Source organism: Chrysochloris asiatica, unplaced genomic scaffold (assembly GCF_000296735.1).
Source record: "Chrysochloris asiatica unplaced genomic scaffold, ChrAsi1.0 scaffold00079, whole genome shotgun sequence".
Taxonomy (NCBI): domain Eukaryota; kingdom Metazoa; phylum Chordata; class Mammalia; order Afrosoricida; family Chrysochloridae; genus Chrysochloris; species Chrysochloris asiatica.
In genome coordinates, this window is record NW_006408597.1 from 8,435,452 (window position 1) to 8,459,986 (window position 24,535).

Here is a 24,535-nt window from a genome sequence, read left to right on the forward strand (position 1 = left end):
ATGGCACTGAAGGAAGAAGTCCAAGCTGCACTGAAGAAGTCCATAGTGCTCCAGGAATTGACAGAATACAAATTGAAATCTTTAATCAAAGATTAAAGTACTGGAGGCAGAAAATTTGGAAGACAGCTAACTAGCCAGCCAACTGAAAGAGATCCTTACTTTTGCCCATTCCAAAGAGAGGTTACCTAACAGAATGTAGAAATCATTGAACAATATCGTTAATATCACATTAAGTAAAATTTTACTGAAGATAATTTAAAAAATGGTTATACCAGTACATTAACAGGGATGTCAGAAACTCAAGTTAGATTCAGAAGAGGACATAGAACTAGAGATATCATTGCTGATACCAGATCTCGTCTGAAAGCAGAGAATACCAAAAAGATGTTTACTTGTGTTTTCTTGAGTATGCAGTACTTTTGACTGTGGATCATGACAGGTTATGGATAACATTACGAAGAACATTTGATTGTGCTCATGAGGAACCTATATATACAGCAACAGACAGTCATTCAAACTGAGCAAGGGGATACTGAATGGTTTAAATCAGGAAAGGTATATGTCAGAACTATATTCTTGCACCATAATTATTCAATCTGTATGCTGAGCAAGTGATCTGAGAAGCTGGAGTATATGGAAAACATGGCATCAGGATTGGAGGAAGACTAGTTAACAACCTGAGATATATGTAAATGATACAGCCTTGCTTGCTGAAAGCCGATAGGCTTTAAAATACTTAATGATGAAGATAAAAGACCACAGCCTTCAGTATGGGTTTCACCTCAATATAAAGAAAACAAAAATCCTCACAGATAGACGCATAAATAACACCATGATAAATGAAGAAAAGAAGTTGTTAAAGACTTCGTTTTATTTGGATACACTATCAACACTCATGGAAGCAGCAGTCAAGAAATCAAACAATATATTGCATTAGGCAAATGTGCTACACAGGACCTCTTTAAAATATTCAAGAGCAAAGATATTAGTTTGAGGACTGAGGTGCATGTGACCCAAGCCATGGTATTTTCAGTACCCTCATATGCATATGAAAGCTGGACAGTAAATAAGGAAGACCATAGAAGAATTATTTTGAATTATGGACTGCCAGAAGAAAAAATCTGTGTTGAAGGAAGTACAGCCAGAATGCTCCGTAGAAACCAGGATGGCCAGACTTCATGTCTCATACTTCACACATACTATCAGGAAGGACCAGTCCCTGGAGAAGGATATCATGCTTGGTAAAGTGGAGGGTCAGCACAAAAGAAGAAAGCTTCCGAGATGGATTGGCACAGTGGCAGCAGCAGTGGTCTCAAGCATAACAACAATTGTGAAGATCACACATGACTGTGAAGTGTTTTATACCTTCATGTATAAGGTCACTGTGGGTTGGAACCAACTTCACCTAACAACAACAGACTCTTCCTTCCAACTCTCTTTCTACTCCTAACTTCCTCCCTCCTGAGTCATGAGCTCCTTATTTTCTTTCTTTGGGTTGAAACCCATTCTTCTGAAAACTTGTTCTGCATATCCATGTCTTTCTTCTTCTTTATTTCTCCCTCAGTGTCCTTACCTTCCCATCTCTCACTGACCTACCCCATCCAACAAAACAAGTTTCTTAAATCAGATCTTTTTGGAACTCTAATGTCTGATTGGCTTGAGCTTCAGCTTTACATTGGCCTTATGAGAATTTAGAATCTTTTCTCCTGTGTAGTAATTTGAGAGTTCTACATAGTTGATAGCTGAGAACTCTTCACTTTTCTCCAAGGCTTTACAGGGGTACAGAGTTTTTAATGAGTTTTAACTTCTTTTTAGTATCTATAAGTGTGTATGTGTGTGTGTGTGTTTGTGTTGGAGTCAAGGTTAATTTCGGGGGAGGTGCTGCCTATGTTCTCTCCAGATTCCATCCAGTGTTTGTGATTCACAGTGACACCAGGTGAAAGCAGCAAAACCTGGGGCCGGAGTTCAGTCATCCCAAAGGAGGATGGTGAGGAAGAGGAGAAGAGAGCACCAAAGAAGAAGGGACGGACGTGGGGGCCAAGTACATTTGGTCAGAAGGAACTTGCGTCAGGAGATGAAGGGTAAGAGCCAGATGATGCGAAATCTTTCTCTTTTAAATATGGGTGCATGATTTTAAATCTTTTCCTCTGTTGTGTGTTTCAGTCCTTTCTGAGAAATTACAAGTTTCTTGATCTTTATAGTACCATTTTGTAATTTCCTTGTTCCCTGGAACCTCGTAGAATAGGGGACAAGTGTTTTAATTATTTTATTTTTTTTCTGTAAAGGACCAGATATAAATGTTTTAGGCTTTACAGTCCATATAGTTTCTGATGCATCTAATCAACTCAGCTTGTGATAGCACAAAAGCAGCTATAGAATATACATAGTACATCAGTGAATGTGGCTGTGTTCTAGCAGAAGTCTGGAATTGGCTAATGGTGATAACTGCTTAACGTGATAAACACAATTAATGTCACTAAATTGTGCATGTGCAGGATATTGAAATGACAGATGTTTTAATGTCTTACTACATACATATTTCTGCGGGGGAAAGATGAGGCGTTCTGCTCCTGTAAAGATTTATAGCCTCGGAAACCCTGTACAGGGTTGCTATGAGTTGGAACTGACTCCACAGCACATAACAACAACAACACATACATATTTTACCATACTGGATAAAAAAAAATTCAAAACAGGTAATGGGCAAGATTTTGCCAATCCTTGAAAGTACCCACTAGTCCAAATACTAACCAAATGTAAAAAGTCTTAACTTGAGTGTTTCACTGTTACCTACCTACCTCTTCCTTGTAAAATACCTGTTCAGAGGTGGAAGAATAACAGGGATCACAGGAGGCTTTTCCTGAAGCAGGGTCAGGCAGAATAACCCAGCCCTGGTAGTTCCAGTAGCTGGCTGCTCACAGGTCCATTTCAGCTCATAGTAACCCCATGAGAGGGAGAGTAGAACTGTGCTACATAAGGTTTCCAATGGCTCATTTTTCTGAAGTACATTGCCAGGCTTTTCTCCCAAGAAGTTCTAGGTGTATTCGAACGTCCATCTTTTCGGTTAGCAACCAAGTGTGTTAATCATTAGCACCCCCCAGGGATTCCGGTTGGATGTAACTTCAAGCCACCAGTCCCTCTTTCAGCCCCTGGCACATAGCAACAACTGACAGGTGCGAAGGCCCTCTATGTAAAAAGCACCACACACACCTCGGTGCCTTGGTTGTGCTGTGGTACTGCTTGTGTGGTACTGCTGTTACAGGCTACTCACTCATATGGTAGTAGTGAAGAACTTGGATGCCAACACCAGACTGCCTGAGTGAATCTTGGCTCTACAAATCCTAGCTGTGCGATCTTAAGCCTCAGTGCGCTCATCTCTAAAATGAGAATAGTCATAGTACCTATCTCATGGAGCTGATGTGAGAATTAAAGAAGTTCGTGTTCATGGAGTGCTAGAAGATTGGCCAGCACATCATAAACATTGTAAATGTTAGCAGTGGTGATGATACATCCTCTCTGCTCCTTGGCAAGTATCCTTCATACCTGAAAGAACTGACCTAATGGTTTCTAGTTGTTCTTGATGTAGATGTCTACGGCAGTGATTTTTGACTTTTCTAAGTGTGAGGATAAGCAGTTCCCTACTCCTGCTCTTTTTAATGATTTTCCATAGAGCTTCCAAGGTTGACTTTGAGACTTTAGATACCTACTTTCGTATACTCTGAACCTGTAATGGACATCTGTAATCCTTCAAATGCTAAGAGTCCACGTCCAACTGTTTTCCTGTGTTAGATCTGAGCTAAGGGTGAAAATAACAGCTGAGTTCATGAAGGACTGACTATCTGCTTGTGTTCTCTCCAGATTCCATCTAGCCTTTGTTATTCACAGTGACACTAGGGGAAAGTAGCACAGTCAGGAGTGAGAAACTACTGGATATTTTTGGAGGGAAACTTTAAATATATATGGTAGACTACCTAAGCATTGTGAGAACTCAGTGTTTGAACCCTTGGGAGATGGCAAATTGTTCTGTCTACTAAGTTCTCTAGGAGCAAAAGCCCCCTCATCTGTTCTCAGAACCTTGGGCCCAAGAAGGTTAAGCCAGATCTAAGAGAGTCATTACTCACGGTCCCTTTATGTTCTAACATTAGTATGATTCGTGATAAGACTTACCAGTCTAGCTATGGATTCCCACTAGGCTCTGTAGCTCTGTTTTACTTTTAAGGGTTTTGTTTCTTTTTTGTATTTTGTTTTGCTAATATATCAAATGACTTGATTTTTCTATAAGGTATTTAGAATTTTCTTCCTCCCTACATAAATTCACTCTCACAAACTTTTTGAAGCAGTTCAAAGTATTGACTTAATTTTTTGTGTATAGAGGGATCTAGTACAAAATCTCAAAGAAAGACCTCTTTGATGTCAGAAATTATTTGAAAATCTCTTTTAATTTTAGTACCTGTTATCTGAAGCAAATATATAATGGGAAAAAGCTATTTTGAAGTCAGTAATGTTAAGTGAATTTGTGCTTTGTGACTCTTGGTAGTGTCTTCATCCTTTAAAATATTAGCCTTAAAAAAAAAAAAAATCAGTCTATTTCTATAGGAAAAGTATGCGCTGTCTGTACAAAGCTTGGGTATGTATGAAGTCAGACCTCTGCAGTTAAGCTATGGCTGCCCATGGACCTTTGTCCTAGAGGTCAGGAGGCCCTGGGTGTGTAACAGGGCCATGTTGTTAGAGTCTTGCATGGTGTATGCTTTGCTGACCAGGAAAGGGGAGGGTGGCTGGCAGCACTAGCCTTGAGGGTTCTGGTGTGGGAGAGGCTTAGCTGGATGTGTCTTCTTGCCTGCTACTGATTCTCTTTATTCATTGAAGATCCCCTCAGAGACGCGAGAAAGCTAATGGTTTAAGTACCCCATCAGAATCTCCACATTTCCACTTGGGGTGAGTCTACTTCACCCCTTCATCACTTTTGCTGGTAACAATTCCCTGTCATTTCCTTGTTCCCACTGCATCAAACCTAGAATCAAGTTGACTTTATAATTTAACTTTTGTAAGCAGTGCACCTTGGGAAAATTTGTGTTGATCTCACTTTTTCTTGTTCTTCACTTCTCTGGACAAGTCATTTGTTGGGCTATCCCTGACACCTTCAGTTATAGGGAGATGATACATAGCGATTCCGCCTTTGATCTTTAGCTTGACTTTGTTAATCTGGATTTCCTGGGATTCAGAGCTGGAGGTGATATTGCAAGATTTTCAGTTAGAAATCTCAGGCTATGGGTTTAGCAATAAATACACTTATCTCTGGCTCTGGATTTTGGTTAGAACTAGTGGTTTAGAAATAGACTTTATTTTATGGGTATTTCTGATAGTGCTGGAAACAGAGTTCGCAGGTATGGGAAAAAATTGGTCCTTCTCCCTCCCACTCAAGATGGACTGGAGCCTTAGGAAGAGTAGACTTTAGTTGAATAGTACTAGCTAGCCATTAAAAAAAAAAAAAGTCACTTCTAGTTTTATAATCTGGTTTTTCTAAGGAAACTGAAGTCCAACAATTATGTGATCTTCTCTGTATCATCCTCTAGAGGAGGATGGAGAAACTTTTGTCTGCTACATTTTATAATGTCGTTTGCGGGCCATACGAAATTATCAAATTAAACATTAACCTGCTATATTTGGTCAACCATTTAATTAACTCACCCCTAATGTGATGACTGGAACTGCGGTTGCCTTAGTAGGTCAAATGATTTCACAGGCCTTATACGGCCCACAGGCCAGATGTTCCCCACCCTGCTCTAGAGAAAGGACTTATGGGGAATGATTCCCCCTTCATTCCCTTTCTGGTCCTGCCTACTTCTTTACCCCTAGACGAAGCAGAGGGATTAAATACAACCTACACAGATCTGTCCCAAAGTGCACTGGGTTGATGCAGCTTAGAGAGATAATTTTGTTGGTTGCTTTTGTTTTTAAAAGTGAATGGCTTTGAAAGTTGCCTCAGCATGCCATAGCTTGGAAGGAGGAGTTGAGTAGAGTGGCCTGGTCCATTGGTCCATCTCTGTCTACAAGTGCTCAGTGTTTGCCTTGCACTGCAAGTATATGCATTGCAGTATTTTTGATGTCACTAATATGTTGTATTCACCATCTGTGGGTTGATTGTCTCTCCCTTAAGATGAGCTCAGGCAAGATCTCAGCTGGTCCTAGGCAGTCCTTATTCTTTCTGTCTGCCCACTGGGTCTTTCCACAGCAGCATGTGAGGGATCTAGATGCCATTCCATCACTTTTTTTTTATCCCTTAAGCATGTGCACTATTTTACAAAGTAAGTGGGCTCTGTAAGATGTGTTGCCTATGCTCTAAGCCTTTTGAGCTTTGCTATAATTGAGCAAATGGGTAGACACATTTCCACAGTCCCATGGAACCTAGGATAGAGTAAGATAAGAAACCAGTTCTCACAGTTTACCCATTTCTGCTTATTCAGCCTGAAGTCCCTGGTAGATGGGTACAAACAGTGGTCGTCCAGTGCCCCCAACCTAGGGAAGGGCCCAAGGAGCTGCCCTGCCCTGCCAGGGTTCACCAGCCTTATGGAGATGGGTAAGCACTATCTTTATATTAGTTCTTTTTCCGTTCCTTCAGGGAAACTTGGACAAGCTTCCAGGATTGTTTTTAAGATTCCCTTATGCTATTTCATGGTGATTGTCTCCTTTTTTACTGATCTCCTACCCTCTGTCTGCTCCCACCCTCACCCCAGTCGAATCCCCTGCTTCCATTTCACTGAGTCTTACCAAATCCATTTCCTCCTACTGCTACCTGGAGTGTGCCTTTGGCCTCAATCCCAAGAGACCAGTTATAATCAGTACAGAGGGGTAAGGCTGTGAATCAGGCATTTCCCTTTTCTGGGTCTATTTCTTTGTATTTTAATGTGGCAGTCAGCAAAGCAGAGAAGCTTTCCGATGGTGCCCTGTAATTACTGCATGGGCAAGATCTTCTCTAGGCCCTCCCAGTACTCTTATTTCTATGGGTTCCCAAGGTTATAATAGGCCAGTCCATAGTGAAGATTGGTCTTGACTCATGTAAGGGATTCTAATCCTTTATAGGAGACTGGTCTGAAATAAGTCATTATTCTGGAACTCCCCAAGGGCCCTTCCAGTTTAAAGGTGTAAAAACTGAGGAATGAGGAGTGTTTCTGTTCCATCCAGTGTTCTGGGAAATGCATACTGCAGTTGGTCTTATAAGTTCTGTACCCCAACCCCCAGCTTTAGGAGGGAACCAGAGCAGTGTGTCAGTGCTTACAATGCTTATCCAGAATGGGCTACACTATACGGTGCTCAGTCCCTTTCCAGAAAACCTAATCCTTTAGAGATGTGGTTCAGGCTGTTTCGACCCATCTTTGTGTTTGGAAAACCTCCCACCTTGAAGGTATATTTTTTGCCTTGTATGAAAGGAGCTCTCTGGTAGCGTAGTAGTTACGAATCAGGCTGCAAACTGCAAGGTCAGCAGTTCGAAACTACCAGCCACTCCGCAGGAGAAAGATGATGCTTTCTGCTCCCATGAAGATTTACAGCCTCGGAACCCCTGTACAGGGTCGCTATGGGTCGGAACTGACTCGACGGCACTTAACAACAATATTGAGGGTCCTTATGTAATGAACTACCAAATTAGCAGATCCGCTGTTCTTCAAATAGAGAAGCAAACTCTGGAATGAAGAGAAATTTCCCCCATGTTGGTCAGAGTTGAGTGGATGGGTTTTGGTGCCCGGTTCCTTATCCCACCCACCCATCAGACTATTTGGTATTTGCATTCCTAACACTAAACAAGAAGGCCTTGGGGTGAAAGGGGGAGCAGAATCTTATTCTTATTGCTTTATTCTAATTTTCTCTCTCCCCTCCATTTCTCTTACCTTCACAGAGGATGAAGACAGCGAAGGCCCAAGGAGCGAGGAGAATCGTCTACAGCATTCGCCCAACCAGTCCTACCTCTGTATCCCATTCCCTCGTGGAGAGGATGGGGATGGCCCCTCCAGTGATGGGGTCCATGAGGAGCCTACCCCAGTCAACTCAGCTACCAGTACCCCTCAGCTAACGCCTACCAACAGCCTCAAGCGGGGAGGTACCCATCACCGCCGTTGTGAGGCGGCTCTGCTTGGTTGCGGAGCTGTTCTCGCAGCCACAGGCCTAGGGTTTGATCTGCTGGAAGCTGGCAAATGCCAGCTACTTCCCCCAGAGGAGCCTGAGCCACCAGCCCGAGAGGAGAAGAAGAGGCGTGAAGGTCTTTTTCAGAGGGCTAACCGTCCTCGTCGAAGCACCAGCCCCCCCTCCCGAAAGCTTTTCAAGAAGGAAGAACCCATGCTGTTGCTAGGTGACCCTTCTGCCTCCCTAACGCTGCTCTCTCTCTCCTCCATCTCTGAGTGCAACTCCACTCGTTCCCTGCTGCGCTCTGACAGTGAGGAGATGGTGGTGTACGAGATGCCCGTCAGTCCAGTTGACGCTCCACCTCTGCCCTTCTGCACTCACAATCCCCTGGTTAATGTCCGAGTGGAACGCTTTAAGCGAGACCCCAAGCAATCCCTGACTCCCACCCATGTCACCCTTACGGCCTCTACACAGCCAAATGGTCACCGGCGGACTCCTTCTGATGGGGCCCTTAAACCAGAGGTTCTCCTAGCCAGCAGAAGCCCCTCCAGCAATGGTTTGAGCACCAGTCCTGGAGCAGGTGAGTCCTGTCCTCTTCCTCTTTCCCACCTTGCTACTTTCCAGGGAAGTGGAGATGTTTGTGGCACACCTCATTTCCTCTTCCTACTTCTGGATTTGAGTGAACTCTGTTCCTCCTTCAACTCAGTCAATCAAATAATTGGTTGGTTGATCTGGGGTGGGAGAGGTAGCTAGTGGTGGTCAACTTTTTCTCCTGTGGCTATGGTATGGAAAGAAGATAGACAAATGATGAAAACCAGGACTCCTGCGGGATATTCAGACCCTGGTTCTTACAGGTGTACGGTGTCTTCAGGTACAAGAAGGGCAGGGGTCCACCTTCTGGTTATTCCCTAAAGAGGATACCGAAGTTGCCAGGAAGGAAGTCTCTACTGTACACATGATGGGTGTTTTTTGCCACAAAGTCGGGCTCTTTCCTCTCATACCATTAGTACAGACACACTCATAAGGCAAGGTTCTTCCCATTCATCACACCCTTCCACGCTCACTGCCTACTCACTCCTGACTCTTCATCCTGGATATGTGTGTACCTACCTTCCTACACATGTTCGTACACTTGCTTCTCCTTCTGGCACCTGATGCTCCTAGGTATACAAACCCTCCTCTTAGATGTTTCCCCGTACAAACTCTGTATTTCTTGTTGTTAGACGCCATCAAGTAGATTTTGACTCATAGCTGCCTTATGCCTTATGCCTTATGCCTGGTCCCGCACCATCCCCACACTTGAGCCTATGGCTGCTGCCACTGTGCCAGTCTGTCAAGTTGCAGGGAGGTCTTCCTTTTCAGCTGACCCTCCACTTTACCAAGCATAGGGTCCTTTTCTAGGGGCTGGCAGCATGTCTAACGTATGAGAGACAAGGTCTTGCCAATCTCACTTTTAAGGAGCATTGTGGTTGTACTTCTTCCAACACAGATTAGTTTGTTCTTCTGGCAGCGCATAGTATTTCCAATATTCTTCACCAATACCATAATTCAAATGTATTGATTCTTTTACTGTCTTCCTTATTCATTGTACAACTTTCACAAACACATGAACCAATTGAAAATACCATGGATTGGGTCAGGCTCATCTTAGTTCTCAAACTGACATCTCAAACTGACATCTTTGCTCTTGAACATCTTAAGGAGGTCTTGTGCAGGAAATTTGCCTAATCCAATATGTTGTTTGATTTTTTTGACTGCTGTTTCCATGTATGTTGATAGTGGATCAAATCAAAGTGAAGTCTTCAACAACTTCAATTTTCTCCATTTGCCATTTACTGATCCAGTGGTGAGGATTTTTGTTCTCTTTACATTGAGGTGCAACTCATACTGAAGCCTGTTATCTTTGACCTTCATCAGTAAATATTTTAAGTCCTATACACTTCCTGTTGTATTGCTGTGGGCTAATGTGCTGGACTGCAAAGTTGATTTGAACTACAAGATTGGTGGTTCAAGCTCAACAGCAGGGTCACTGTGGGCTAGAACTGACTTGATGGCACTTAACAACGCTAACACGCTTCCTGCAAGCAAAGCTGTATCATCTGCATATTGTTGTTGATGGTGGTAGCAGCGGCAGTTATGTGCTGTGGAGTCAGTTCCGACTCATAACGATCCTGTGTAGAGTTTCCAAGGCTATAAATCTTTATGGGAGCAGAAAGCCTCATCTTTTTCCCGTGGAATGGCTGGTAGTTTTGAACTGCTGACCGTGAGATTAGTAGCCCAACTCATAACCATGACGCTACCAGAATGCCTTAGGTTGTTGATGACATCCAATCCTGATGTCACATTCTTTGTATAATCCAGCATCTCAGATTATTTGCTCAGTGTACAGACTGAATTAAGTATGATGAAAGAATACAAGTGTGGTGCACACCTTTCCTGATTTTACACCATTTAGTGTCCCTCTTGTTCTGTTCAAACGACTGCCTCTTGGTCTAGGTACAGGTTCCTCATGAGCACAATTAAGTGATCCAAAATACTCATTCTCCCCAGCTTGTCATGATACATACAGTCAAAAACCTTTACATAGTCAATAAAGCACAGGTAAACATCTTTCTGGTATTTTCTGCTCCCAACCAAGGTTCATCCAATCTCAGATATGGTATCCCTCATTCCACACCCTCATCTAAATCTGGCTTGAACCAGCTTCTTGTCCTGTTGATTCTTTCTATAGTTTTAATGCTTTCTATCTCATTTATTTCTGCTCTAATCTTGATTATTTCTTTTCTTTTGGTGGCTGTAGGTTCCCTCTGTTGGTCTGTTCCTAATTGTTGTAGATGCTGTGTTAATGTGTTAATTTTGGTTCTTTCTTCTTTTTGGACGTGTGCATTTATTGCAATAAATTGTCCTCTCAGCACCGCTTTTGCCGTGTCCCAAAGATTTTGGTATGTTGTGTTTTCAAGGAACTTTGTGAATTCACGTTTAATTTCTTCTACTACCCAGTCACTTTTCAACAGGGTGTTATTCAGTTTCCATGTATTTGACTTTATTTCCTTGGTCTTCCTATTGTTGATTTCTAATTTGATAACATCGTGGTCTGAGAAGATGCTTTATAGTATTTTGATATTTGTAAATTTATGGAGATTTGTTTTGTGGCCTAAGACATGGTCTATTCTGGAGAATGTTCCATGTGTACTTAAAATGTATATGTATTATACATTTGTTGGGTTGAAATGCTCGATACCACATGTATGAGGTCCAGTTGGCTGATTGTGTTGTTTAGTTCTTCTGTGTCTTTGTCAAGTTTCTTTCTGGTTGTTCTATCTATTTTTGAAAGTGGTATATGAAAACGAGCTCTGGTAGCGTAGAGGTTACGAATCAGACTGTGAGCCGCAAGGTCAGCAGTTCGAAATTACCAGCGGTTTCGTGGGAGAAAGATGAGGTGGTCTGCTCCCGTAAAGATTTACAGCCTCGGAAACCCCGTGTAGGGTCACTATGAGTTGGAACCGACTCCACAGCACATAACAACAACTATTATTGTAGATTCATCTATTTCTTTCTTCAAATCTATTAGAGTTTGCCTTATATATTTTGGAGCTCTTTCATTGGGAGGCTAGATAATTATTTTGGTTATGTCATCTTGTTCAACTGTCCCTTTAATCATGAGATAATGTCCATCTTTATCTATTATGCTGGGTTTTGCCTTAAAGTTGATTTTATCAGAGATTAGAACTGCCACTCCTGTTCGTTTTTTATTGCAATTAGCTTGGTATATTTTTTTCCATCCTTTGACTTTTAATCTGTTTTTGTCTCTGTGAGTGAGATGTGTCTCTTGTAGACAGCATGTTGAAAGATTTGTTTTCTTATCCATTCTGCCAGCCTACATCTCTGAACAAGTGCATTTAATCTGATTACATTCAGTGTAATTATCGATAGGTATGGATTAATTGCTGCCATTATGTTGGGGGTTTTTTGTGTGTGGTGTTGCTGCTTTCATTGTTCTGTGTGTCTTCCTTTGCTGAGTTCTGTCCTGGCCTTTCCTGTATTTAAAAAAACCACAAAACAGTTCAGGGCCAGCTCTTAGGCTGAGAGTATCTGTGTGCATGCGTGGCAGAGAACCCACCAGTAATGAGGATGGGGGGTGTCCACTTATTCAGGCACCCCCTCTAGTTACCAGAATGGAGGTGCATAAATGGGGGGGGGGCAATGAACAGATACCTTAAAAATAAAAAAAATCAGAGCAAAGTCAAAACCAACAAAGTGCATTGTCCACCTCTGCTCCGAGGTTCCTGAGGTGTTTTTCCATGGTGTGTCTGCTCCTCAGCTTGGTCTTGGCATTTGGTCTCACCCAAGTTGTCAGCTCTGGGCCACCGGACCCAGCAGATTCAAAAGTACATGATTTCTTACTTCTGTTTCAAGTTCCACTAGCTTTAATCCTTCAAACTTTTAAAATATTCCTAGCTACGTGGTTCCGAGTGTTGGAGCTCTGCCCTGAATCTGCTTTGCCTGGTATTCTGTGGTCTTGATGATGGCGAACTTCAATGCACCTCCACCCTAGCCGCCATCAAGCCCCACCCTAAACTCTAAAACTAGACTCCCTCTTGAAACCCTGTAAGCCACTCACTTCGTGCCTTTATTTCTCCCTCATTTTAGGTAGCCAATGTCTAAGTTGCCCATCCCTATCTACCCTGTGTACAGAGGGGTAACATTGATACTTGATATGAAGACTCCTTCCCTCTCTATTGGTATTTAGAGTTACTACCTCCATGAGTATAGGTCAGGTTCATCAGATTGTAGCAATTTACCCTTGTTTCCTTTATCAAAAAAAAAAGGTTTTTTTAAAAAAATCTTCCTCTAGTCAAGTTCTGATTATCAAGTCATCAAGGCTAGGTCAAATGGTTACTGTCTGCAAATTTAGGTGTTCTTGTGCATCTCTCCTCGCTTCATATCAGCTGGGTGCTTCACTCTCAGTTGTAGCCCTCTGTGGCTATGTCCTTGTCCATGGGCTCAACTTTCCCCAAATCTCACCACACTTTGGACCAACCAGCCCTTCATCTTCTCTCTCATCTCCAGGTTAGTGGGATTCAATGGACTGAGGTTGAACTCAGCCCATTTCTTCATTGCTGCCTTTCCCCCTCTTCCATTCACCAGTAGACCAGTGTGGTCGCCAGCAAGCTTGAATGCCTGTTTGTGTGTTCCCTTTGAGTTTCAGTCTTAGAGGGGAGTTTGTCCTGAAGGGACTTGATTACTTGCCTTGATGGCTTCTTGGCGAACACCTTGCTTATTCTTGTAGTAGCCAGTCATGCTGACATTTTTGTTTTGGGTTTTTCCTGACTATCTTTCTTTGAAGATGTATCTTCTGTTGCTCTAGCTTTTCCAGGCTGCTCTGCTTGTCCTTGCTAGTGGGAATGTCCCACCTCATAAGGTTCTGGATGGGACTCAGGATTCCACCTAAGGTCCTATACTCTGCAAAGGCTTTGCAAGAGGCCTGTTTCACTGGGCAAGTTCTAGAACCCCTTTTAGGTATTCCAATCAGTTATAGGCTGAAGACAGGCTTACAAGTTTTCTCTAATCATGTTTCCCAACATTCCTTTCTATCCCACTCATGTCTATTTTACAATAATTCTTCCCTCCATTTAAGACAGTCCTGGAATATATCTGACCTTCCCACCACTTGGATCTTTGTTCCTCTGTGTTTACCGTCTTTCACATTGTTTTGATCATAAACTGACCTCCCAGATCCTCTGTTCTTTTCATTTCATTCTGTTCTTGATTCTTCCATTTGTCAATTGAATTCAGGGTGATGCTGCCATGTATGTCATTCTCTGGCTGTTGTCACAGAACTTCCTTTAGGGTGTTTTTCATAGCAGGTTGGCTTTGACAAAATCCCTTAGCTTCTGTTCATCCTGGAATATTTTGATTACACCATCATATTTGATTGACAGCTTTGCTGCATAGAGGATTCTTGGGTGGCATTTTTTTTCTTTCAGGGTTTTATATATTTCTCCCCATTGCCTTCTTGCCTGCCTGGCTTCTGTTGAGAAATCCAAGCTTAATCTGATTTGTTTGCCTTTGTATATTTCTCTTTTCCCTAGCTGCTTTCAAGATTCTGTCCTTATCTTTTATTTTGGAGAGCTTGATTATTATATGTCTTGGTGATTTTCTTTTAGGGTGTATCCTTCCTGGGATTCATTGAGCTTCTTGAATGCTTATCTTTTCACTTTTCAGGATAGGAAATTTTTCTTCCAGAAGCTCTTCAACTATCTGCTCTGTGTTCCGGAATGCTGACAATTCTAAAGTTATTCCTCTTCATGTTGTCCAACATGAATCTTAGACCTTCTTCAGATTTTTTTTAATCCTTTTTTTGTGTTTGCTCTTCTATCTTAGTAGTGTTGAGAGATTTATCTTCTAGCTCACTAGTTCTACCTTCTATCTCTTCAGTTCTACTCCTTTGCCCTTTCAGTGTATTGTCCATTTCTGATATTCTATTTTTCATCATTTGGCCCTCTTTCTGTAAGTTTTGAGTTGTTTTCAATGCTGTATCTATTTTGTTTGATTGTTCCTGTAGCACTTTCATGACTTCTTCGTTATTTTTCTCAACTCCATTGTATAGTGTTTTGATACATTTTATAATCATTTTTCTGAATTCCTTCTCAGGCATTTCCAAAGCTTGCCCATCTTCAAGTATGGAGTGTAGGTCTACCTCCAGCTCATTTGCCTCAGTCACTTTATCTTGTTTCTAGACATGTGCTGATATGGTCATCTGCTTCTGTTTTCTTGGCATATTCAGGGGTTATCTGTGGCCTTAATAATTAGATGGGTGTGTATTTGGGTATTTTTTATGCTTTCTGAGTGCCTCCAGGTAGATGTGATCAGGGGATGGGCTTCCCTTTTCATTCTTCTTCCTGAGAAATTTCAAGAAGCCACTGTTGGTTATTGTGATATAACTCAGGATTTAATTTTCAGCCTATTTCCTTTTTAGTCTGCCTGTCCTGCTCCGCAATCCCTGTTCAGGAATTTTTTCTAGTTAGAAAAAGTTTGGGGCCGGCTGTGGCTGTTTTCTTTTAAGTGGAAACTGTCACTTTAAATTTCAAGGAGATCTGTGCACATGTGTAGTAGACCCCTCCGGAGTTGGAGGTTGGGGGTGTCCACTCACTCAGGCACCCCCTCTAGTCACCAGAATGGAGGTGCCCAGTCAGTGAGATACCAATGAACAGATACAAAAAAAAAAGAGTGTCCACACCTTTATCTCTGCGGTTCTGTCAGGGTGTCCATGGCTGCTCTCATCCTTCCCCTCCTTGGTGTCTCCCAAGATGGTGGCTCTGTGAGCAGCTGAGCATCTTGAATTAGAAATCAATGGATTTCTTGCTTCTGCTACAAAGTCCTCTAGCTGAAAGCCTTTCAACCTTCTAATATTACTTTATATGTGTTTCAGAGTTCTGGCACCATCCCCTGAGCCTGCTTGGTTTGGTATTTTGTGTTGTTGCTGACAGAGCTCCTCACTGCATTTCCACCGTCTCCATGATTTTTGTTCTCTTGAAATATTCTTTTTGATGATGAATGAAGACATTACTCTTAAGTCATTCCCAACATAGTAAACCAACCATATGATTGTCTAATTTTACATGGCCAATTCCAGTCCATTTCAGCTCACGAATGCCTAAGATATCGATTTGTATGTGTATGTTTCATTTTTAACAACTTCCAGTTTTCTTAGCTTTATGCTTCCTACATTCTACATTGCAACTATCAATGAATGTTTGCAGCTGTTTCTTCTAAGTTTGTGTTGTGCCCCATTAGCAAGTGAAGATTCCCAGAAGTTTTGCTCCATTCATATCACTAAGGTCAATTCTATCTTGAGGAGGCAGCTCTTCTCTTCTCTAGTGGTATTTTGATTGACTTCCAACTTGAGGGGATCATCTTGTGGCATTACATCAGATGGTATTCTGCTGCTAGTCATAGGGTTTTCAGTGGCTAACCAGTCCACAGTTGTCTGCTTCTCCTTCCTCATATTTCATAGTCTGGAAACTCCAATGAAACCTATTCACCATGGGTGACTCTACTGGTATTTAAAATACCAATGGTGTAGCTTCCAACATCACAACAACACACAAGTCACCACAGTATGACAAACTGACAAAGAAATGGTGGCCTTAATTCTCTAAATGACCTCACTCTGACTTGGGAACTGTCCTGATCCACTAGGAGAAGGGAGGAAGGGTGGTAACCTTTTCAGTGCAATCTGAGTGTGAATGGTGACTGTATTTTACTATTAGGCTTCCCCTTCCCACTCTGAGTTTCTTGTTATATTCAGATATATGACCTATTTAGGAACAGAGACCCTCTATTACTCATCTTGAGGCCTCTGATACTTAGCTCTGTTCCCATCACATGTTTACTAAATGGATGAATAGTAAGTGCAGGGACATTCCATGAAAGGTCAGCAAACGTTTTTTTTGTTAAAGGCCAGGTAGTGCATATTTTAGGTTTTATGGATCATATCGTCCTTGTTGTATCTATTCAACTTTGATGTTGTAGTGCTGAAGTGGATACTATGATACTGAATGGGTGTTTTCCAATAAAATTTTATTTATAAAATAGGTGGCTAGCTGCATCACAGGTAGTAGTTTGCCTCAAGTTATTTCATTAGAAATGTGGCTCTGGTTGTCCTATTCTTATTACCAGATGCAGAGACTGTGGCCTTCTAGTTCATTCTTGTATCCCTAGTGCCTCCCAGCACACAGTGTGGCACGTAGTTAGGTACTTGTTAAACATCTGTTGATCAAATGAATAGGGTATGGCAGGGTGAGGTGTAAGCAGTATACATCTGTTTCAGAAATCAGGCACTATCCACTGATATCTCTCTTTTCATCTCTTGACTAGGAATGCTGAAAACCCCCAGCCCCAGCCGAGACCCAAGTGAAATCCCCCGTCTTCCTGACCCCAATGTTGTCTTCCCCCCAACCCCACGGCGCTGGAATATACAACAAGACTCAACTTTGGAGAGACCCAAGACCCTGGAGTTCTTGCCTCGGCCACGTCCTTCTGCCAACCGACAAAGACTGGACCCTTGGTGGTTTGTGTCCCCAAGCCACGCGCGCAGCACCTCCCCGGCCAACAGCTCCAGCACGGAGACCCCCAGCAATCTGGACTCTTGCTTTGCTAGCAGCAGTAGCACTGTAGAGGAGCGTCCTGGACTTCCAGCCCTGCTTCCCTTCCAGGCAGGGTCTCTACCCTCCGTTGAGCGGACGCTTCTGGACCTGGATGCTGAGGGGCAGAGTCAGGACAGTACAATGCCACTGTGCAGAGCTGGACTAAACACACACAGGCCTGCCACTTATGAGATCCAGCAAGAGTTCTGGTCTTAGCATGAAAAGTTTGGGGTGGGTAAGGGGGATGTAGGAGGCCATGGGGAGAGCTGGCTGGCACAGCCCTTACTCAGAGTTGGACCTCCTGAGATCCAGCCCTACTTCTTGCACTGATAATGCACTTTGAAGATGGAAGGGATGGAGATAGGGCCACTTCAGAGAGTCTCCTGCCCTACAGGGCCTTCCTGCACAGGTCCACTGAAGGGGCTGCAGCCATCAGCTCTGGCTCTGTAGGGGAGGGAAGGGTGTGTGCATGCTCCCCACCCTCCACAGTTTTCCTCGCCTTTAGGGTGACCCTGCACAGTCACTCAGCCAAATCAGTCTGCTGCTGCCCCTCCTCAGCCAGCCTGGGTATGCCCAGAGCCTGTCCTGGGGTTCCTTTGTTTCCCTGAGTTCACACTTCCCAAACACCAGTACAGGCAGTTCCTGGGTTACAAACGTTTGACATGTATAACCTGTAGTTACAAACCAATCCCCATAAAGTTTGTTATACTAAAAATTCAAGATACACATAGTGGTTTGTGGGCACCACTTTGTGACATGCATCAAAATGTAATTATCTTTATTACTATATTAGTATGTTAAAGATGCTTTAGTGTATCTGAAAGTGTTTCTTTAATGCTTTTATGAAAGGAACACTATTATATATACAAAGACAAACATTTGATTAACTGACATTACTTACAAACTGTACCTAACTATTCGACTTACGTACAAATTTGACTTAAAGACAGACGTTAGGACTGGAACTCATTTGTTATCCAAGGGATCTGCCTTTATTGAAGGTTCTGTGATGGCCTTTGCTTCTCGTTCACTGTCCCTGGTACCATGAAGCGAATCTCATTTGGTGTGAGTGTGAGCCTTTCAGTGTCCTCAGGCCTTTCATGCCTGCTGGGTGACTGAAGGCCAAGCACCATAGTGTGTAGGTATAGGAATGGATGGACCTCTCACTGCCTGCCTGCACTTTGTGTGCCCTCCCACATATTTGAGCCTACAAGGGAACTGGGGAGGTACCTCAGTGAGATCTGGGGGTGGCCGTGGGGTGGGGAGAGCTAAGAAAGTACAGTCAAGTTGTAGTAAAGAAGGTAACAGAGTCTCCTTGTTCTTGTTCCTTCTGGAAACCCTCAAAAAAGGGCAGAAACCAACACCTGTTGAAAGCATCTATCTGCCTACTTGGGGTTAGGACAAGGTCAGACTAGGTTCTCACACAAACACGTGCTCATCCCAGGAATGGTTTCCTGGGAGACCCATTCACTGGTGCCAGTACTTTTTCCCTTTTGCTGTCTAATCTTTGTGTGTTAATCTCTTTTGTGGTCTTTCCTCCGATCCTTGGAATTACTTGACTCTAGGTTACGTATTTGGTTGATAGTGTATCACTGTGCAGCACCAGAATAGCATGTGGGGGTGGGCCCTGGACACTGGGAACTGGAATTTGGGGGTTTCCTTCTCAGCTGGGTCATCCATTTCGTGAAGTAAAATGGAGCTATATGTAGTATCTTTTTTAAATAGATGTGGCAAAAGGATAATGTAAGTTACTTAGTGATTCCTCATATACAATGGCCTTCAAGTCCCATGCACTGGAAATTGAACTAGACCTCTTGTAGGCCCTAATGCTGGGCTCTCTCAGAAGGACAAGATGCCAACCCTGGCCTATCTGAAATTTTTTCCTTAACTTGAATGTGGAGCTTCTTCTGATGTCTTTTCATGTGTATCGTCTCCTTTTCCACATACTGTATGCTGTTTCTGGCCAGTTGTCTTTATCCAGGAACCACAACAAGAAATAGAGTCCTTAGGTCTTTCTTGTGTTCCCTCAAGACTAAATGTTGCTCTCCTGTCCTTTGTGATGGAATAGTGCTGTGGAGATACTGGAGGACCAGCTGCATTTGCTGCCCACATGCCAGTATAGGAAGGGTTATGCACTGGTTCAGGTGGTGAATTTGGTTGTTGCTCTTTTTATGTAACTACAGTAACTGTGAAAGAAGTCTTGCCCTGGGTATGACAGAATGGTTGGCCTTTGTTTTTAAATTGTTTCTTTCTTTATGAGTTCACTGGCACTTTGGTTCAAGGGTTTTCCCAGGTCTCAAGTGGGGAGGCACTATTGGTTCTGTAGTCCAGGATTTTATTATTGTATTTCATTTCTTCCCTTCCCTTTGTTCAGCAAAGCCAATAAGTAAGAGATGTTTTTTGCTACGCTAGTATGGAAAAAAAAAAGTGAATCCTTTCAGCAATTCCAGGCAATCAGTAACTCTTCTCTTCTGTTTTGATGGGATAATACTTGTTAGTTGTTAGTTGCTGCTGAGTCGACTACAACACAAGGTGTGACCTTGTTATAACAGAACAAAATGTTGCCCAGTCCTATGTCATCTTCTTGTATGTTGAGTCCATTGTTGTAGCTGTCCAGCTCATTGAGGATTTTCCCTTGTTTTTGTTGACCTTCTGCTCTATCAAGCATGCTGGGCTTAACTAGCAATTAGTCTTGATGAGAAAGGTTCACAAGGTCCATTATGTACCCTTCCCCTGGTCCTCAGCAACTCCAATGCTTATGTCTCTAACACATCTGTAAACCCTTGGCCACACTAAATGGTTCTCTAGTGGGATGCAACCTACAGCTCAGTCCAAACCCGGCTGACTCTGGACAACACTCTGGTATCAGATAGAAATTTTTCCTTTCTCATTTTTTCCTTTGTCGTTTTATTAGGTTTCAGCCATCTTTCTTGGAAGTCTTTAGTGTAAATTGGACGATTATCACCTGCAAACCCAAAAGATGGGTAAAATCTCTTTGCTAATGTAAGAATCACGGCTATTCCGAAAATACTGCGATGAGCTTCCATGTAACTGGAGGAGTTGCCGTCGAGTAGGTTCTGACTCACGGTAACCAGCCCTATATAAATCGGAATAAAACACTGCCTTGCCGGGTCCTGAGCCATTTTACAGTGCTTGGTTTGAGCAACCTTATGTTGTTACATTGTTGCAAGTTTATCATTATGTCAGTCCACCTCGTTGAGGGTCTTCCTGTTTTTCGCAGACTCTCTACCAGGCATGATGTTCTTCTCTAGGTACTGGTCCCTCCTGATGACATGTCCAAAGTCCATAAGATGATCCCCCTTCCTTGCTTCTAAGGAGCATTCTAGCTGTCCTTCTTCCAAGACTGATTTGTTCATTCTTCTGGATATCCATGATATATTTAATATTCTTCATGAGCAAGATAATTCAAAGACATCAATTCTTCTTCAGCTTTCCTTTCTCATTGTCCAGTTTTCACATGCATATGTTGTTCCCATCCATAACAACTCTGTATAGGGTTTCTGATGAGCAGCTGGTGGGTTTGAACCACCAATGTTGCAGTTAGCGGCCCTGTGCTTATCCAGAACTCTATATGAGGTAATTGAAAATACCATGGCTTGGGTTAGGCAAACCTTAGTCCTCAATGTGACATCTTTGATTCTTAAAATTTTGAAGAGGTCTCTTGTAGCAGATTTGCTTGTTGCAGTACATCATTTGATTTCTTGACTGCTGCTTTCATACTTGTTGATTGTGGAGTCAAGTAAAATGAAACCCTTGACAACTTCAATCTTTTCTCTGTTTATTATGATACCTATAAGTCACAGTCTCCTCTTGTTCTTTTTGAATGACCGCCTCATGGTCGATATACTGGTTCCACATGAATACAATTAAATGTTCTGGAATTCCCTTTACTCTCTATGCTGTCGATAGCTAGTTATGATGTTGTTGTTGTTGTTGTGTGCCGTCAAGTCGGTTCCGACTCATAGCGATCCTGTACAGGGTTTCCGAGGCTGTAAATCTTTACAGGTGCAAATACACCCAGTCAAATGCCTTTGCATAGGCAAAAAACACAAGTAAACATCATTCTCATTTTTCTCTGCTCCCAGCTAAGATCCAACTGACATCAACAATGATAATTCCAGTTTCACACTCATTTGAATCCCACTTGAATCAGGCAGTCCCCTGTTCCTGTGCTGTTGTAGCTGTTTTGGAATTCTCTTCAACAAAATTTTACTTGTGTGTGACACAGTGTTATTGTTTGATGACTTTGCATTCTGTTGGGTCACCTTTCCTTATTCATTTGGCCAGGTAGCTGTCTTCCAAATTTCTTGACATAGATTAGTGAGTGCTACCACCACACATCAGATTGGTGAAAACATTTCAGTTGGTATTCCATCAATTTCTGGAACCTTGTTTTTTCATCTCTTGTTTTCTGCTAAGTCTCCCAGACAGGTCCCTGCCTAAGTACTCTGTTTGTGAAGCAAGGCTGGAGATGGGTTAAGATCATGTATAGTAGCAGGCTAGAGTTGTTTTCTGTCCACTCAGGTTTTTAGCCCTTTGCTGTGGATTGGAATCTGGTTTGGAATCTGTGGATACAGTGGTAGTAGCTGGTATTCCCCTTTACCCTCCCTTCTCTTTCCTCAGTGATGTTTTTGTTCTGCTTTCAGCAATGTGCTCAATACATAGAAGATAGTGATAGGAAACAGACAGTGTTCTCTGGGATCCTTCAGCTTTTACCACTGATTCCAAACAGGATTGTCCTCTGTTTACCCCCTTGGGGATCTAGGCCTTACCAAGGGGACTGAGTAGATGTCCATGTTATCTTTATATGTTATTTCTAAGAGACTTTGGAGGATGCTCTTAACTTAGCATTCTTTGGTATCCCTACGGTCTGGTCATCATAATAGTAGTAAGAGGAACAACAATAATATATTCAATTTGGATATCTCAGAATGGTTCGAACCTTTCCTCACAACCTTGACAAAATTACATCATGTTCCATCTTCATTGGCTACTTGCTGGTGGAGAAGCAGATGCTTAAAGATGAAAATTCAAGTGAAAAGAAATTTAAAAGATGCTTGAATTGATTAATGAGTCGGACGCCAGACTCTGGGACCTGAACAAATTGGCCCTAGTCCCCTTTTGCTGCATGACCTTGGACTTGTCTCTTCGCACCTCTCAGATTTCCTTCTTTGAAAAGTGATCATCACGTGCTTCCCTCACAAGGGCAACGTGAGTCTGTATCCGAGAAGGTCAGTGAAGCGCTGGCTCCTTGTCAGCTCCTAAAAGAAGTTTCCTCCGCCTTTACAGGAGGAATTGCTGAAGTGACAAAGTGTGCCTCGCACACCACTGCCTCGAGCTGACTCATCTTTTGTGTTTACTTTTGGCTTCTGAAAGAGGAGTGATAGGGAGTTGGCTTAGCATGGTCAGGCACGAGCTCTTCTACTGCCTAGCTACTGTGTAGTTAGCTCTTGGTGTTTACAGATGTCTTTTCTTTATTCTCCCACTTGTCAGGCTGATCTTCCTCATCATTTGTGTCTTGTTGCTATTTTTGTTAGCTGCCATGCCATCAAATCAGCCCCACCCCCAGGCTCCCATGGCAATCCCAGGAACAGTGGAATGAAACACTGCCAGTCCAGTGCCATTTCCAGTGATAGATTGTGGATCAGACTATTGTGATCCATAGGGTTGTCATTGGCTGATTTTTCGGAAACAGAGCACCAGATCTTTGTTCTAATCTTTTTTAGTCTGGAAACTGCTAACACTTGTTTAGCATCATAGCAATTCACAAGCTTTCCACTGACAAATGAGTGATGGCTGTACATGAGGTTCATTGGCCATGAATTGGAACTGAGTCCACCTGTATGGAAAGTAAGAATTTTACCACTTTTGTAAACCATTGGTTTACACTAATGCTTCATCTGTGTCTTACAGAAGAGGAAATGGGAGATGGGTTGGGAGCAGGGGAGGGGGAGAGGTGGGCTTAGTGGCAACATCAGAATGACAATTTGGTCTCTCTGATTTCCCAAAGTGGGATTTATTTAGAACTGGAATTAGGCAAATTCCTGGAAAATCTTTGGGAGGGGTTCACTTCATCCTCGGACCATATGCTGTGGTATATGATTTCTCATAAGAACCCTTTTCCCTCAGGCCATTATTGCTCAGGGATACCAGATACCCCAAGTGAATCTAGGCCAGCCATTTGGTAAAACTGTTGGCTCAGCAGTCTCCAACTTGGAGCCCTTCCTTCCCCCCACCCTTAACAAAGTAAGGAGCAGCAGCAACTAAAGACTGGATGGCTATGAATGGCACCCCTCAAGGTTGAAAGGCCACTGTATACTTATCAAACTTGAACCTCTCCTACTTGTTTCAGCCCTTTTGCCTTGGAGTCAGGTGTATGAGGCCCAGTCAGGCCAGTCAGAAGCATTGTCTTTCTGCTTCTCCAAGGATTTGGGAAAAGAAGCAGGTACAGTGCAGGGCTTTTCAGAGATTGTTGCCCTGAGAAGTGGGTCAGAGGTGAGCATTGCCTGCCACACCTTCTGTTCATTAAGATAGCAGCCACTGGTTACTAGTTACTAGTGTCAATTTGCAAACATCTCTTCTCTTCTCTGGATCTTAGAAGCCCAACCATGAACTGGTGATGCTACTGCTTTTCCTATGTGAAACACGAAGCCTTTCTAACGTTAACATTTTGGGTCCTAGAGCTCCAAAGTCTAATACTGATATAAGTAGCACCTGCAAATATTGCCTCCCTTTGTGAAAAAAGTACTGTGTGGATGTGTATTTGTGGCTTAAAAAAAATCAGATATTACAAGTTTTATATAGTTCAACCTAATAGACCACCTTGGCCTCAGGCCTGAGATCAACCTCTCCTTGGCAGAATATGGTGATTGTTGGAAATACATCTTCAAATACATCTCTTCTTTCAAATAAATCAGCATTTTCCTAAATCAAAAATTCAAATGAATGAAAATCCACACAAGAAAGGAAAACCCACTGCTGCTCCTGGGGAGCCCTCACTCCCAACCTTGCTTTCCTGAAGCTTGCGCACCACCTCAGGTGCAAATGTTGGAGGCATTAGTTGCAAACTGGAATCCTGGCTAATTAAGGTGATTAACAGAGCATGTTGTTGTTAAGTGCTGTCCAGTTGGTTCTGACTCATAGCATTTCCGGAGCACCTGGTGATCTTGACCTGCTGACCTTGTGATTCAAACCAGTTTTGCTTTTCAGCACAGTAACCAGCAGCGCCACACCAGAACTCCAACAAAGCA

At 42.7% G+C, this 24,535-nt stretch overlaps 1 protein-coding gene across 2 annotated transcripts in view; it reads left to right on the top strand.

Moving 5' to 3' along the window:
* Positions 1 to 17,895, top strand: part of MAP3K9 (mitogen-activated protein kinase kinase kinase 9) — a 170,543-nt gene extending 152,648 nt beyond the window's left edge. Inside the window, exons 8-12 of one of the 2 annotated variants that reach the window (XM_006865567.1) lie at positions 1,928 to 2,081; positions 4,867 to 4,935; positions 6,465 to 6,577; positions 7,826 to 8,695; positions 16,996 to 17,895. In XM_006865567.1, the coding sequence (XP_006865629.1) occupies positions 1,928 to 2,081; positions 4,867 to 4,935; positions 6,465 to 6,577; positions 7,826 to 8,695; positions 16,996 to 17,480 (1,691 nt within the window). In that variant the 3' untranslated portion in view covers positions 17,481 to 17,895. The remainder of the gene's footprint in view (positions 1 to 1,927; positions 2,082 to 4,866; positions 4,936 to 6,464; positions 6,578 to 7,825; positions 8,696 to 16,995) is intronic. The other variant, XM_006865568.1, reaches the window with a different exon arrangement.
* The last annotated feature ends 6,640 nt before the right edge of the window (positions 17,896 to 24,535 follow it).